This window comes from Phyllopteryx taeniolatus, chromosome 9 (genome assembly GCF_024500385.1).
Source record: "Phyllopteryx taeniolatus isolate TA_2022b chromosome 9, UOR_Ptae_1.2, whole genome shotgun sequence".
In the NCBI taxonomy this organism is placed as follows: Eukaryota; Metazoa; Chordata; class Actinopteri; order Syngnathiformes; family Syngnathidae; genus Phyllopteryx; species Phyllopteryx taeniolatus.
Window position 1 is genome coordinate 18465375 of NC_084510.1, and position 17239 is coordinate 18482613.

Genomic DNA, 17239 nt, shown 5'->3' on the forward strand with positions numbered 1-17239 from the left:
TTTTGTTACTGTACATACATACCCTCACTTGCATAGACTCCGCCTGCTTTGGAGCACACCCGGGGGTTCACAAGTGGAAGAAGAGTGTTGAGCAGTTTGAAGTCACCGACAAAGGAGGTGAAATCGCTGCTAGGCTTGGAGGAAATCTCTGACAGTTCCTCGCTGTCTGCGCTCTTGATACCTGACACAAAGATGCGGATGGAATCACAGACGGTCTTTGACAGAACTCAAACTGCACCTGAGATGCCTACCAACTGCAAAGATGTGCACCCCAAGACTGCGCAGCTTCTGCGCTGGTTCCTGCACGCTGTCCTGAGACTTCCCGTCCGTGATCAAGATAGTGATCTGGCAATTTAAAGAAACATTAGAGGGCTAGTGAAAAATGCAGGTATGTAGCTTTGAAATTTCAGTAAATCGCTTGTTCTCACACCTTTGGGACATCCCGGCTGTATGTGGGGTTGAAGAAATTATCAGCGACAAACTTGAGACCAGCGCCGGTGCGTGTATTTCCACCCTTGTAGTTGAGATTCTGCACAGCCTTGACTAGCTCTGTGCCATTTAGGTAAGTTGTCAAGGTGAACTCTACCCTGGATTTACAGCAGGACAAATTAAAACATGACTGTGCTACTTGGGCAAACTGTTCTCTTATTTGCAGTAAAGTAGTGAAATTCAGTGTCATCAGTTACCTGGAGGTGTCACTGTACTGTATCGCCCCAAAGCGAATTCCTCTCTCACTGACAGAGCTTGCAAAGGGTTTGATGATTCCGGCTACAAAGCCCTTCACCTGCAGGAAGTTAGCTTTCCCAATACTGGAAGATCCATCCACCAGAAAAACAATGTCTGCTACTTGCACATTATTACACCGGCCTATAAAATGGACAATCCATATATACACAGATGGAGAAAACATAAAGACATATGATAGATGAAGACTTTATAGTTAATTCAAAGAGCAAATGTTCACCCTGAGCTTCAGTGTGTGTCAAGAGTGACAGCAGCAGCGACACAGTGAAAATCCAGCGCCTCATCTTTACAACCTGGGAACACACAGAACAAGTGGATATAAAATGTTGTGATGAAATGTTAATAACAAGACATTGCAAGACTAGCATCCATTTATTGTTTAAGTACAGCCTGATCTTGTTCTTAGTCGCAGGGAGTTCTAGCCCATGCACACCACCGTAGGGCGAAAGGTCAGTCACAATATAGAGATCGAAAATATTTTGCACTGACACTGTCACTTAGTGGGAAATGAACCCACACTGCCATGGAGGTCAGGCAAGTGAACCACTACGCCATCAGTCACTCTCAATACAAAATAGTCATACATAACTGAGTAACATTTGGATATAAATGGACAGTTTCATTTGATGTAAGGCTTGAAGGCTCATCGGCATAAAGACTGACAACAAGATAAAATAGCTGGTTTTACCTTTGTGATTCATCCTTCACACCTCACAATATGCTATACATTAGCAGTCTCTAAAAACATTGTAAAAGAGTCCACTGGGTTTTTGCAAAGGTAAAACAAAAATATAAATTGGTGAAAATACGGTCATTATGTGCAAAACTTACTGGCTGGGAGCTGCAGACTTTAATGAAAGTCAAAAGGTCATTATTACTAATCAGTGTTGCAAAGAAAGAAATGAAAGAAGAAATGAAATTATTTTTGGTTAACTCCTAACCTTTGCTGTTTTCATGAAATGTTTACACTGTGATTTTATTGTTCCATTATAAAACAACGTCAGCCCATGATCTAGTTCGCGAACTATATGTCTAAAATTTAAATAAAATATATTAAACCCATCATGCCACTTACGTGTCTTTCCAACAGTTGAGAGCTGAAAGGTTTTAACATACCAGTTGTAATTATAAAAAACACCTGAGCTGTAAAATGTCCACCTAAAAAAATTCTGTTTTTCCTGTTGTCGTCCCTCACCAATGCTCTATCTCAGAAGACAACTTTTTTTTATGACAGCATATTTAAAGGTGCTGCAAGTCTTAATTGAAGACATTCCTCTTTAGTCCCCACCTGAATTTTCTTTTTTTTTTCTCTCCAAAGGATGACCAAACCCACATGAGCCCACCTGAGAATGGAACAAAGCACATGTGTATAAAAGCCTTGACTGTGACATCCAACTTTATCCAAGAGCATAAAGAAAGAGATGAAGCTTCATTGTGGAGTTTAAGAAAAAAGCACACCCCGGAAACAATTTCCAGGGGCTTCAGGATCATAAAGTGGTGATTTAGGGGCAAGTAAGAACGATCACAGAAACCAGAAATAACAATGCTCTCGTATACTGTAGCGTGTGATTGATGTGACATGCTGTCGCTGAGCCAAAATCCCATGGAAAGAAATGAAAGGATTATTGCGCTGATTTATACATACAGCATATCATACTAATCCCTTTATTTTGTGAAATGCCTTCTGTGGGCTGTGAGCAGCATCAACATCTGATTTGATGTTTAGCAAGTGCTACGATCTTCAGGTCATTCCATGGCATGGTTTCGAAATCACTTATTTTTGTCCATGAGCTTTGCTTTGATTGTAATTTTTAAAAAAGTCAAAATATTTTTAAAAGAAATATACCTATCCCTAACAAGCCAAACACTTTGTTCTCCACTCACATTGAATCTGTTTTGAAATGGTGAAAGTGCCATTAACATACATCATTTAGTTTTGTTTTTTTTGTTTTGGTTTTTTTTACAGAATTTATGCTCGACTTTCTCTGCATGGACACAATAAATTCCCTAAAAACTCTCAAATAAAGTTTTTATGTTATCAAAAATAGAACACCCTACTGTAGGGTTCACATTCCACATAAATTAGTCAATTCCTAATCCAAACTAAACATCCTCTGCAACCCCAAATCTGGTTGGAGCCTCCTATTAGCAGAACTATTGCACAACACTATTTAAAAAGCCAGATGGACTGAAACAACCTGAAATGTGTTGCCCTTCTTATGCTATAACATGAATGAAGGAAGGCGAAGAGTTATTTGAGCATGTTAAGACGCACCCATTTCAAAGTTCCAACATACAGTATGCCCGCAAAAATGTAAAATTGTCCCAGCAGCTCTTAAATGCATCACACTTACAAAAAAAATCCTTCAGAGATGATGGATTTGAGATGGGTCCAGAGAACTCCACTGCCAAAAACCTAAGCAAGCATGTCCACAGCAATGGAGAAAACAAAGAGATGATGATGAGCAAGAGAGAGAGAGGTGCGTGAAGGTGAGACTGGGAAGAGGAGAACAAGTGTCATCACTGCTATTAAAGGTTTTGAGAGACATTGTTTCGACACCGCAGACATGGCGGAATTTCTGTCTCGTATGTGCCAGGCCACAACAAAGACGTGAATACTGTCAGATGGTGAACACACAATTGCAAACAATCAGAACACAAACGCGTAGGAGGAAACGGAGGGATGATATTCATTTTCCCAATCATGGTGTGCAAAGGACCCAAATGCGCTTGCACTAAATCAATTCAGCTGTTACATTTGTACATTCCTCATCTTCCTGTGCAACTTTAACTAAGAAGCTGAAAGTTTGCAGATTTTAATCAAGCTTTTTAAATGCCTAAACCCCAATCATGTGAAATGTTAAGCATCTGTTAGACACGTTAAGTGGCCAAAAACTATACTCTGTATTATTTCAAATTGTTCTATAAGAAGACCAAGAGTTATTGTTGCAAGCGTGTACATGCAGAGCAACTTTAAACCTTCCAAACGCCAACAGAATTAAATAGCCTCATTTACAGTAAATATATCCTGAGCACGGCACGGTTCTAGGACTGGTTAGAGCGTCTGCCTCACAGTTCTGAGGACTGGGGTTCAATCCCCGGCCCCGCCTGTGTGGAGTTTGCATGTTCTCCCCGTGCCTGTGTGGGTTTTCTCCGGGCACTCCGGTTTCCTCCCACATCCCAAAAACATGCATGGTAGGTTAATTGTAGTCTCTAAATTGCCCCTAGGTGTAAATGTGAGTGCGAATGGTTGTTTGTTTATGTGTGCCCTGCGATTGGCTGGCAACCAGTTCAGGGTGTACCCCGCCTCCTGCCCGAAGATAGCTGGGATAGGCTCCAGCACGCCCGCAACCCTTGTGAGGAGAAGCGGCTTGGAAAATGGATGAATGGATATCCTGAGCAGCTTGCTATTCATACATGACCACAATGCATCTTCTCATCAGATCAATACAGTTCAGATTCTCGTTGTAATGCCTCACCTGTGGTCCTCTGCTCCGTATATTGCGCTACAACCTGCTGCTCCTCGCCTCTCCACCTGTAGCATATCCAGCCTACGCTCCCAGATCAGTGTCTGCAGTGCTCCACGGCTCTGGGCTCCCGTGTGTCACAAAGTATCATGCAACACTTGTGGAGCTCAACAGCTGCTAGCCTGCATCCCTGCAGAAGAGCATCAAGACTGCAAAATCTTTTTTCCCTGGTTACTGGGACAGCCTTGCCTGGTGTGGTCTCAACACAAGCAGCAACATCAGGGGCAGCAGGAGAACAGTTCAGACTTGTTCGGATGCCTAAAGGGGACTACTGATTTTTCTCCTATCTCAAGTCATCCTCCTTCTCTTTGCCTCTTGTCCCTCCCTGCCCCATGTGCAGGAGCTTTTGGAACACATGAAACTGGAGCAAACTGGCTTCCTCCGTTAGGATCTGTTAAGTACAAGCAAAGTACATGTATTCCATGAAAAGTGATTCTGTATCTAAACCATCCCACGCTCCCAAGAAAGGAATACAGTAATGCACCTTCAGGGATACAATGGCTTCTTATCATGTGGGTGGTATCCAAAATGTAATAGTGGCTGTACATTTTTGACCCTGTAATCGGTGCAAACAGTTACTTTGAAGTCCCATAATGAGTCCAATTCATGTGAATTGTACTCATGCAGGCACAAACCAGAGACACATACACACTGAAAGAGAGGGCAGCTTCCCGGAGAGGGGGGCAATATCCCTATGCCACAGGGGATCTGCAGCTGGGGCATCTTGATCTCATGTCAGTCAATATACTACGGTGACTTATAACAGTGAATTTACTAGACTTGTCTGACACCTATTTGCTCAGAACTTTGACTAATTATACAAAATTGTCAAGAAGCAGCCATCCCCAGTGCCCACCTTCCCACAGGCTATAATTCAATAAGGTGCGATGACATCAGCACCACAAATGACAGCCTACAAAATGATCGTCAACATAAATCAGTACCTTTCCCAAACAGATTCAATAAAACTGTGAGGTTATAATCTTCCAAAGGAGTAAACAGCTACACAGGCAGACTGAGAGGGGCCTGAAGAAATCAGTGTGCGGCAGATGTGGATGGAGTTCTTCTAAAAGCCATGTTGCAGCCCTCATGTTTCCCAGACGATTCTTTATGAGGCTGCATAAAGAGCATGGGAGGATCGACTTCAATCTTCTCTTTGCACACAACATTCCGTCTTCAAACCACAATTTAGCATCTTCAGTACATTCTATCGCTCTACTGAATGTAAAGAACACCGTGGTTGCATGTTTTGATGAAGGTGGTCCAATATTGACTGCACCACCGTTCACTGGCAGACCCATGAAAAGGGAATGAGTCACATGTTTGTGTGTACTGCATTCATTAAGGTGAAGCTATGCGTCATCCTGTGGTGGTTTTGTATTCTAAAGTCATTTTCATTTCCACTTGATAAACAGATGTTTCCGTGAATGGATTTCCTTCTATCAATGTTAAAGTGCAGACTGGCAACTTCATGTTGTTTGTCACGCAGCTTAGCAGTTGTTTTCATAATGCTATCCTTAAGTTCAATGGACCTTAGATGTTTCTGCCATAGGGAGACAATGATGCCGAGATGTTTTCTCACCATGGAGCTGCAAGTTCTCTCTTGTACAGCTGGACCGTTGTGGAGCTATGGGGCTTTACATTTTGATCTCTAAATACTGTCTGTCCTGATGAATAACTTCAGTCACACAGTTGCCTTCCTCCATGACAGTAGCTGAGTGAAAAAGAGTGGAAAACAGACACAAAAGAAGCCTGTAATATAGTTGAGTTAAAGTAAAACAACGATGACATTTGGACAAAGTAAAAGATAGGCCATGATCAGTTATGAAAACTAAAAGGTTGGCACATACAACAATTTGACTCTTTGACCTTTTGTCCGTGATGACAGTCAACTTTCACTCTGTCATTATCCTTTTCTACCCTGCATGAGATTCCAATGAGAGTCACTTGTCTGTCCAAACCATTTTTCACATTTTATCGGCCTTGCCGTGCCCTTAAAGTTCCACTGTTTTTAATGTGTTACTTCAAACAAAAAAATCTGCAGGTAAGCAAGCATGTGAAATGTTTTTATTCATTCTAATTGCAAAAGAATTATGTTTTCTTTATTTTGTGTAGCTGACAACTGACAATTGATGCTGGATGACCTGAGCGTATCACAGTGGAATCTTCACATTCCAAAAACCTTACGGTCAGACATTTGGAAATAGACTACTAAAAGTCAAAAGTTACAAGAACTGAACAGCATGCACGCACGACAAAATGTCAGCACAGCACAGTTGTGGACTTAAACCATAAAATAAGCACACAAGTCGACACACACATACTACATTGCTTTAAATTCCCTGTAAAGTGAAATCATCCATCCATCCATTTTCTGTACCGCTTATCCTCACTAGGGTCACGGGCGTGCTGGAGCCTATCCCAGCTATCTTTGGGCGAGAGGCGGGGTACACCCTGAACTGGTCGCCAGCCAATCGCAGGGCACATATAAACAAACAAACATTCACACTCACCTTCACACCTATTTAGAGTCTTCAATCAATGTTTTTGGGATGTGGGAGGAAACCGGAGTACCCGGAGAAAACCCATGCAGGCACGAGGAGAACATGCAAACTCCACACAGGCAAGGCCGGATTTGAACCCCGGTCCTCAGAACTGTGATGTGCTAACCAGTCGGCCACGATGCCGCAAAGTGAAATCACTGATTGTTTTGGATTTTTTTTTTTTTGCTGAAAATGTGCAAAGACTGGCAACTATGTACTGTGTGTTGTGGAGATATAGCGTTAAACTGTTTTTCAATATTTCTTTTTTCCTGATTTTTGGGCTGTTCATTTTCATTTCATTTCAATTTTCCCATTTGAGTCATGATGAAACTGCCCCCTCTCATCCATTTATGCAAATGTGTTTAATGATAATGTTTTATGCTGCATGAGGTGTTAACTGGGTTTATGCAGGACAGATAATTTAATAATTTGCTACTACTAATTTTCTACTAATACTACTTATTTACTTTGATACATTTGTACATACATGGCCCATTCATTTTGTGACGCAAATGTCATTTAAATACATTATGTTACAAAAACTTCCTGAGGTCAAAGTAGGTAATTATCGCTTGTATCATTTTAAATCACATTTAAATTTGAAACACCTTGGCCTTTAGAAAAGCAATGACTTGATGAGGTGTGCAGACATGATGGGTTTAGTAAGTCCTCAGCTGGCATCAGTCCGGTGTGTTGACAGTTGCTGCACTATGTTAAAAAGCTATTCTTCCTTGTCAGACTTCATGTTTTCATTCATTCATCCCAAATTGCTGTCTGAACATGCCAGTATGATAATACAAATATATACCTCGATACTAACGACATTCCACTTTGGCAATGTATACACACAATGGTGACACTGTAGGTAAGATGATAAGTACATAACAAATGATGATTTATTGCTGCACTTAAACTTGTGTAAAGTGTTTTTTTGCAGTGCGTCCCTGTTGACCTTCAGTGGAAACAATGAGAAGGCAGCATCTGACATTAATAGAGATCTACCAAAAACAGTGCGCTAGAGCTAGCGTGTCTGAACACACTGATGTTGTGTGGCTCTCTGTGTCTGTGATGATTCACCACTTGGGGGAGGGACGTTCTTTTCTTCACTAATAGCGCTGCTGGTAAAGAGTCAACATTGATTCTAGAAAGAAAAATGGGAATAAAATATTTAAGAGTGACAGAATGTGTTTGTATAGTACTGTCAACACTACTTGCAGATGTACAGAAGTAAAACACATTTGTGTGGCTCTGCTTTCACTGGAATTTTGGCCATCCAGGATAATACACACGTTACCTTTACAGGCCGCTCATAACTCTTTATAACAACAGGCTTTAAAGCACGGTGACTGACAGCGAGAGCTGCCACGCTCTTTTTTTGTTTTTTAAAGGTCACATTATGCCTGTGTGTTTGCGGATGTGCAGCAGCCTTTTTCATACATTCAAAAAGCTTAAAAATAAAAAAGTACTCCTGTAATATTTCTGACCACGATATAAATATAACATGCAGATAAAATGCAAATGTGTGGTCTCAAAATACTAATTTGCACCCATAATATAGGTATAACTTCTTTTCCTTTCGGCTTGTCCCTTTAGGGGTCGCCACAGCGTGTCATCCTTTTCCATGAGAGCCTATCTCCTGCATTCTCCTCTCGAACACCAACTGCCCTCATGTCTTCCCTCACGACATCCATCAACCTTCTCTTTGGTCTTCCTCTAGCTCTCTTGCCTGGCAGCTCCATCCTCATCATTCTTCTACCAATATACTCACTATTTCTCCTCTGGACGTGTCCAAACCATCGAAATCTGCTCTCTCTAACTTTGTCTCCAAAACTTGGCTGTCCCTCTGATGAGCTCATTTCTAATTTTATCCAACCTGGTCACTCCGAGAGTGAACCTCAACATCTTCATTTCCGCCACCTCCAGCTCTGCTTCCTGTTGTCTCTTCAGTGCCACTGTCTCTAATCCGTACATCATGGCTGGCCTCACCACTGTTTTATAAACTTTGCCCTTCACCCTAGCAGAGACTCTTCTGTCACATAACACACCTGACACCTTCCTCCACCCGTTCCAACCTGCTTGGACCCGTTTCTTCACTTCCTGACCACACTCACCATTGCTCTGGACACTTGACCCCAAGTATTTAAAGTCCTCCACCCTTGCCATCGCTTCTCCCTGTAGCTTCACTCTTCCCCCACCACCCCTCTCATTCATGCACATATATTCTGTCTGTCTAATCTTCATTCCTCTGCTTTCCAGTGCATGCCTCCATCTTTCTAACTGTTCCTCCACCTGCTAGATCTACAAAGACATAATGTAGCTCCTTCTGACCTTCTCTGTACTTTTCCATCAACATCCTCAAGGCAAATAATGCATCTGTGGTACTCTTTCTAGGCATGAAACCATACTGTTGCTCGCAAATACTCACTTCTGTCCTGAGTCTAGCCTCCTCTACTCTTTCCCATAACTTCATTGTGTGGCTCATCAACTTTATTCCTCTATAGTTCCCACATCACCCTTGTTCTTAAAAATGGGCACCAGCACACTTTTCCTCCAATCCTCAGGCATCTTCTCACGCGCTAGAATTCTATTGAACAAGCTGGTCAAAAACTCCACAGCCACCTCTCCTAGATGCTTCCATACCTCCACAGGAATGTCATCAGGACCAACTGCCTTTCCATTTTTCATCCTCTTTAATGCCTTTCTAACTTGAGAGCCATGTGTCTTTACTAGCAGAGGTGCGACCTTGGAGTTGATCGGGTTGTTGATTGTAGCCTATGGAATGTTGGTCCACTCCTCTTCAATTACAGTGCAAAGTTGCTGATTAATGGCAGGAACTGCAACATGCTGTCGTATACGCCGCTCCAGCGCATAACAAATATGCTTAATGAGTGACATCTCCAGTGAATATGCTGGCAGCGCCAGAACTGGGATGATGTCAGTTTCCGGCAATTGTGTACAGAATATATCATTGGAACATGGGGCTGTACATCATCATGCTGCGAAATGCGTTGATGGTCGTAGATGAATAGCCCAATAATGGGTCTCAGGATCGGTATCGCTGTGCATTCACAATGCTGTCAATAAAATGCACTTGAGTTTATTGTCCATAAAATATGCCTCCACCGCCACCATGGACCACTCTAAGGTTTACATCAGCAAACAGCCCACCCACACGACGCCATACACGCTTTCTGCCTTGTACAGTGGAAACCGGGAATCATCTATGAAGAAAACACTTCCCCAAAGTGCCAGACGCCATCAAATGTGAGCATTCGCCCACTTCAGTCGGTCACGATGACGAACTACAGTAAGGTTAGGAACCCGACAGGGAAGACGAGTATGCAGATGAGCAACCCTGAGATGGTTTCTGACAGTTTGTGCAGAAATAATTTGGCTACGCAAAGCAATTGCTGCAGCAACTGTCTGGCTGGCTGCTCTCTGACGATCTTGGAGATGAAGATACAAGATGAGGAGGTCCTGGGCTTGTATGATTACAAGTGGTCTAGAGTTGTGAGGCCTGCTTGATGCACCACCAAATTCTCTGAAACACCTTTGGAGACGGCTTAAGGTAGAGAAATGAACAATCAAATCACAGACAACAGCTGTGCAGTCAGCATGCCAATCGCACGCTCCCTCTAAACTTGTGAAATGTGTGGCATTGTGCAGTGCAATAAAACTGCACGTTTTAGAGTGGCCTTTTATTCTGGGCAGCCTAAGGCACACCTGTGCAATAATCATGCTGTTTAATCAGCATATTGATATGCCACACCTGTGAGGTGGCTGTATTATCTCAGCAAAGGAAAAGTGCTCGTATGCATCGATTATAGTGTCTAAGTGCTCTTGTGCAAGAAAAGGTTTTACTTTTGCCAGGTGCCAAATGTAAAAGAAGCAGATTTTTACTACTGCGCCAATTTGCCGATCCAATTTTAAAGCATTGTCCATTTTAAAACTCAAGTTCGAGACTACTGGCTTTGCGTATTGTGTCAAAGGGCACAAGTCAACAAGTGAGGATTTATAAGAGCCACTTCGACAAAACACTGTCACTTCAGTTTTCTTTTCATTAAAATTATAAAGTTCAAGGCCGTCCAGGCTTTAACGTCTTTGAGACATAATACCGGAGGTTTTACTGAGAAAGCATCTTTCGTTTTCAGAGGGGCATGAATCTGTCTGTTGTCAGCATAACAGTGAAAGGAAAACCGATGCTTTCTCAGGATCGAACCAAAGGGCAGCAAAAACAAAGAAAAGAGGAGTGGCCTCAAAATCGAACCATGTGGAAGTCCGTAGGGCAACGGAGCCGAGCAAGACTCAGAACTACCAAGGTTCGCTCATATACAGTAGTTCCGTTTGCCAGATAGGATCTAAACCACTCCAGCGCACTACAACTAATGCCCACAGAGTACTGTAACTGGGCCACGAGGCTACTGTGGTCTACTGTATCAAATGTTGCAGTCAGGTTTCGCAGCAAGACACACATAATCCCTGGAGTTGTTTGCCATGAGAATGAACAACAAAAACATGTAATCTAGAGAGGATTTGTGAATGGATGGAATATGAAGTGTAGCATAGAGTGACTAATCATCTTGTTAAGCCTCAGACAGATGACTGAGACTTTAGTCATAGACATAATGCTTTCATCTTTTCTAATCTGTCTCAAATTGTTGTGACTAAAACAGCAAATAATCAAAACTCCTTGATGCCATCTAGTGTTGTTCAGTAGAAGTACACATCAAAATGTTGTGACTAAAACAGCAAATAATCAAAACTCCTTGATGCCATCTAGTGTTGTTCAGTAGAAGTACACATCAAAATGTTGTGACTAAAACAGCAAATAATCAAAACTCCTTGATGGCATCTAGTGTTGTTCAGTAGAAGTACACATTGTTTTCATGACATTATAGAAGCTTAAAAGTTGGATACTTTTGCAATACTAGCAATACTTACAAAAGATGTTAGGAACAAAGTCAAGTCAGCATTTCACATAAGACCGCCATGGACTTTAAAAGAGCAGTGAGCATTAAAGGTTTAACTATACATGCATGTCCTTATTCTTTCATTTAAAAAAATGTTTTTATAACACTTACTTTGGCCCTCACAGGATTTGCGACATGGGATGTTAAAAACATGAGACTGTTTTTGCTATTATGTTTTCACACTGGTTAACTTCGTTTTACACTTGCACAACATTTAAGAACAGGAGTTTCCCAAGGTGCAAGGTTTTTTTTTTTTTAAATTGAAAGACCCCCCCACTCCCAAAAAAAAAAAAAAAAACCTGAGTAATTTCAAATAGAGTTCAAACTAGATATTAATTGTACTACAATTCGTCATCCCTTATACATTTTGACAGAAGAATGTCACAGAGTTATTGCGCCAGACTTAGACGTGGCAAGCCTACGTTTAGCCCGACTTTCTGCCACCAAATTTTCACATGCACCTGGCGCATGTCAAAGGACACACCCGTCGTTGCTTGTCGCAGACAGTCTGCCAATTTGACAAACAAACAGCGTGCCTTGCGCTTCCATGAAAATCAAGATACGGCAGTTTTTGCACCCTTACATTTACGTACACTGAAAATAAAAAGTAATTTAAAATATACATATATACCTAGTTGTTTTTCTGCAGCTGGAACACAGGCTTGCACACGTGAATTTTGAATAGTAGCCACTGGTAGTAGCAAAAAACAAAAAAAACAAGCCGTATTCGGCAAAACAGGTCGAAGCACTTCCTTCCGGCTCAGGTAAATGGCGAACAAACCAGGACAAAGCATCCGTAGAAACTTTAAACGTCTACAATGTCTTTTGTTTTACACAAGATGTCTACCAAAGGTTGTCGCTTCGTTCGTGTTTGCATACACATTTGTATGAATCCATTATATTCATGTATTAAACTTTTGTCCGAAGACAAAAACAAAATTGAGCAAGTTTGGCTTCACAGCCATCAAGTCATCAACCCTTAATTATGCTACTTATCGTAACAAAACACAGGAAGTCCGCCGACCTGTTTTCCGGGTTGGTGACGGAATTGTGAACACAGCCACTTTGAAATTATAAGAGGGTGCGCACTTGTGCAGCCGCATTATATGAATAGTTTATTTTCACTTTCCCTCTCAAATTTTTTTTTCAGTTGAGTTGTACAGTTGGTAGCTCACATTAAAGGTGGAAGTTATGAAACGATTGATCTTGTTCTCATATTTTTTTTTACATCACAAAAATCTGGCATTTGAAAAGGGGTGTGTAGACTTTTCATATCCGCGGTACTTGGTATTGGTTAACTACTAAAAATGAAATTATACACTATAAATACAAATAAAATACCGAAACCGGTTTGATTTCTCCTTTGAGCTGCACATCTTCACTAGCAGAGGGAGCCACACGACAATGTTGCCACCATCTGAGTTTAGAATTTTCGAAGTGTTTTTTTTTTTTTTTTTTAAATGGCAGCAAATGTTTGGTTTGGTAATAAGTTATTACACAGGGGCACAGGCTCAACCTTTTGCAATCGTACCATCATATTAATGACTGTTCAAACAATTTAAAGATTCGTACAAAGAACAATAAGAATTACTAAACAGGGGTCTATAGATGTCAAAGATTAGTTTAGTCTGTGGGGATTAAGCTTCTTAAAGGGAATGACACATTTTTGGTAACTCATTGGAAAAGCTCAGTCCCATGACCTTTTGAATGCAAAAAAAAAAGGAAACTAATCTCATCGGACAAATACTTTTTTTTGTGTGTGTGTTTGATATCAGATTCACAGATACTTAAAATGATTTCAATGGATCGGTAATTCAGGTGAATAATATCAATATTTGGTGGAGTTTAGGTTATTTTTACTCAGTAGTAAAATGTTTTCCACTGTTGAAAGACTACCGCATACATTTGCAATGTTTTCACTTTCCAGCCTTGATGCTTTCACCCAGTTTCCACCTCCATGTTCAGACCTGTCAGTTTGTGACACGACAAATAAATGGAGCTTAATGGCTTGCCCTTGGCCTCCCAGTCTGGGTTATTAATGCATCATTATGCCGCATGTTTATAGCGCTTAAACATACAACTGATAACCGAGCTGCCGCTGCGCTTTTATCAGTGAAAAGGAAGAGGAAATAAATAGACATTGAGATGTGCGTCTTTCAATACGCTGATAAATAAAGCTCTATAGAAAGAAATGCACCAAATACGAAAGGCTTTTCACATCAAGGATGAGAGCTCTATTCTGTCTTCGAGGATGCACTGAATGGACTCCAGCCTGGTCTTTTCAGTACATAATTTCAAAGAAGCCCTGCATGCAGGCCTTTCACGTCTGTTGAATGGGCTGTATGAACTGGATACATGGACTCAACATGATGGACATTTCCTTCAATGGAAGCTCTTCTCCATCTGGTGGACAGTGCTGGAGAGAAGATGTACAGTACATTGATTGGTGACCACGGCTGAATGTGTGCAGTGCGAATGGTCATTTGGATTTGAAAAGTATATGTATATGATCTGATTACAGAGTACAGAAAGCCCTTTTAAGATTGCAAGTCAATATCAGTGTGACAGTGCATCAACAATAACGTACTAATACTGTATGTTTGGAGGGAGGCCCTGCGGCGGTATCGCTAAGTGATGTCTGTTCAATTACAAAGCATAACTCGTTTTGTACATGTGCAGACACTCCTCACAGAGTTTGGGAATTCCAGGTGGAGCCACTTGCTGCGTCACAGTTTCAGTGTGTCTGTCCATACTTGTCTGAACTCTGTCATGTTCAGTGTATTCCTTCCTCCCTTTCTCTCTAAGCGTGGCCTTCCATCTGCTCTTGTTTGTCTAGCTTGTGAGTCTAAATCCGCTCTGCTTACTTGGCAAACATGCTCTGTTTTCTTGAGTGACTTTTTGTCACCCTCTCACGCTCCTGCACTAATCCTCACATGCAGACACAAACACTTGTCCAAGCACATGTGCACTAACACAATATGACCAACGTCTTCGTCAAACATAGCAGAAGTGCTAGATCACAAAACACTGAAGGACACAAGTACTACAATTAGACGCATAACATGTAGTACAGTAATTAGAAACCACTGTGCCGTGGAACAACATAGTGTGCCATGACAGATTGTCAGGTCTTGCCATTGGAAATGATCAATTATCAGTATGGATGACATTATCATGCCATTTTTTTTCAAATAAATTTCTCGCAAATTTACTTACTCAGTCTGAAATATGGGCCATTTTATTTTGTTGTATGGACGACAACAGGTGGATACACAGATTAGTTGTACCTTCTGCCATACAGTAGAAAAGCATTTCAATGTTCTGCCTGTCCCTATACGTTGCAGGCATAGATAGGTGAACAAAGATACATTATTTAGGGGAAATAATTTTCGGACAAATTCAGTGAAACTGGATAATTTCCAGCGTCACGCCTTATGATCTCTCACAGCACAGTGATTGGGAATCACTAATTTAGACAGACATTTGTGACATCGGATGGTACTGATGCTCACAATGTCGGTTCGAGTTCATCCCAAAAAAGTATTTGATGGGCTTGCATTCTTCTTCTTCTTCTTTTTCCAGACTAAACTCATCCAAGCTTCCCATGGAACCTGCGTTGTGCGCTGGGGCACAGTAATCACCTGACTAATTTTAAAGAGATGTCTGAGGACTTGTATCCATATAGTGTTAGCGCACCAGATAGATCTGATGTGTCTGAAGCTGACAGGGGTCTTCTTTTGCACAAAAAAAGAAAGAAGTGGAGAAAGAGTTGTGCCTGTGAAGTGTAACATGGATATGAGTGTGTATATAGAAACCAGTGAAAATGTCCTGATGTTTGTACCATCTGCCTGGTCTGTTCCTCACATTGGTGTGTGTTGTCTATGTGTCGGGTTGCGGGGGCCTGGCACCCATCACGCACAGGAAACAGGCCCTGGCTCGAAACACACAGGAAGTGCAGTACACACAGGAAACCGTGCTTCAACTCCTCGTGCACATCTCGCTCACTCCTCCATCCTGCACATCTCCTCGCCATCACACCCTGAAAGAGGTCTGCCTGGCTGTCTGCTGCACGGCATAGATGACAAACGGTTCCATTTCTCTGCGGTGCTTCCAGTCTCACACACACATAAACACATGTACGCACAGGCACAGGCACAAACACACACACACACACACTCGCACGCACGTACACATGCAAGACTTCTCCAGCCACCATCCCTGGAGCCAATTCTGGCGTTTGGGTCTCTGGGTTCATTGAGGTCAACACTGAATTATCAACACTTTAATGATTAATACGAAAGCAGCAGAGTCAGCATATGTTCCTTCTCTAGGTGCGGTAAGGTGGCCAAAGACTTTGCAGTTGTTAAAAAGATTTATTTGGCACTTCCATTAAAGTCAGTTAAATTCCATTAGTATAATTATACCTACTTCTTTCTCTTTATATCTCAAAGTTAAGAAACAGTCCTTGCTGAAATGTTTAATTTCTGGAAAATTCCACTAGATACAGTAGATACAGTACATCATTGGGGACTCCCCCACAATCTAATGAGATCCAATGCAAAAGCAGGATCCAACAAAGATCATAATCAACAAGGTCAACCGGTTTTAATTGTCCTGCCTTCCTTTAATTGTCACAAAAGTATTCATTTAAAAAAATATATATATTTTGTGACTGTCACTTTCAGATCTGGAGAACTACACTCTGTGTACTATATCATACTGAAAGACGTTTCTATTATTTTATTCTTGCCTAATACACTAAAGAAAATAATAATCCTCCTCAATGTGATGCAGTTCTGGTCCACACTTCCAAACACTACAACGATGAAAATAAACATGCTGTATTGCTAAATGAATCATAAAGTTCTTTTTACTGCACAGACTCTGAGTGATACTTGAAATCAAAATCGTCTGAGTGAATTTGAATTACGAGTTCTGCCAAGGCAATGCTTTAATATTGTCAGAAGCCTTGTGGGGGGGAAAGTCCCAAATAACTGTCATGTCTGCTTGTTTTTATGGAATACGATGCTGAATATATTTTTTTCCAATTGGACTCATTGTTTCAAGCAAGGTGACTGAGGCTAGATACCCAGTCCAACTCTGACTTCTTATTATTATTATTACTATTAGTTGGTGGCACCTTGTTATAGCAGTTAGCACATCTGCCTAATAATAGTTGAAAGGTTCTTGGTTCAAATCTCAGCTCAAGCCCTCCTGCGTGGATTTTGCTTGTTCTCCCTGTGCTTGTGTGGATCTTCTCCGGGTACTCCGGTTTCCTCCCACATGCTTAAAACATGCCTGTTAGGTTCATTAAGAGTCTAAAATGTCCTTAGCTTTGTATGTGAGTGTGAACAGTTATTAATTTACTTTATATATGCCCTGCGATTGACTGGCAACCAGTCGATGGTCCCCCTCCCCCCCGCCTCTTGCTAAAAGTCAGCCGGGATACGCTCCA

At 41.4% G+C, this 17239-nt stretch overlaps 1 protein-coding gene and 1 long non-coding RNA gene across 2 annotated transcripts in view; both read right to left on the minus strand.

Moving 5' to 3' along the window:
* col7a1 (collagen, type VII, alpha 1) overlaps positions 1-4593 on the minus strand; it is a 65151-nt gene extending 60558 nt beyond the window's left edge. Inside the window, exons 1-7 of the mRNA XM_061784845.1 lie at positions 4224-4593; positions 2033-2087; positions 965-1037; positions 687-867; positions 431-587; positions 252-345; positions 23-181 (exon numbers count right to left, since the gene is read on the minus strand). Coding sequence (XP_061640829.1) covers positions 23-181; positions 252-345; positions 431-587; positions 687-867; positions 965-1037; positions 2033-2087; positions 4224-4288 — 784 coding nt within the window. The 5' untranslated portion in view covers positions 4289-4593. The remainder of the gene's footprint in view (positions 1-22; positions 182-251; positions 346-430; positions 588-686; positions 868-964; positions 1038-2032; positions 2088-4223) is intronic.
* A 9433-nt stretch (positions 4594-14026) lies between these two features.
* LOC133483073 (uncharacterized) overlaps positions 14027-17239 on the minus strand; it is a 32759-nt gene continuing 29546 nt past the window's right edge. The window contains exons 2-3 of the long non-coding RNA XR_009790007.1: positions 15649-15849; positions 14027-14200 (exon numbers count right to left, since the gene is read on the minus strand). This is a non-coding gene — a long non-coding RNA (uncharacterized LOC133483073). The remainder of the gene's footprint in view (positions 14201-15648; positions 15850-17239) is intronic.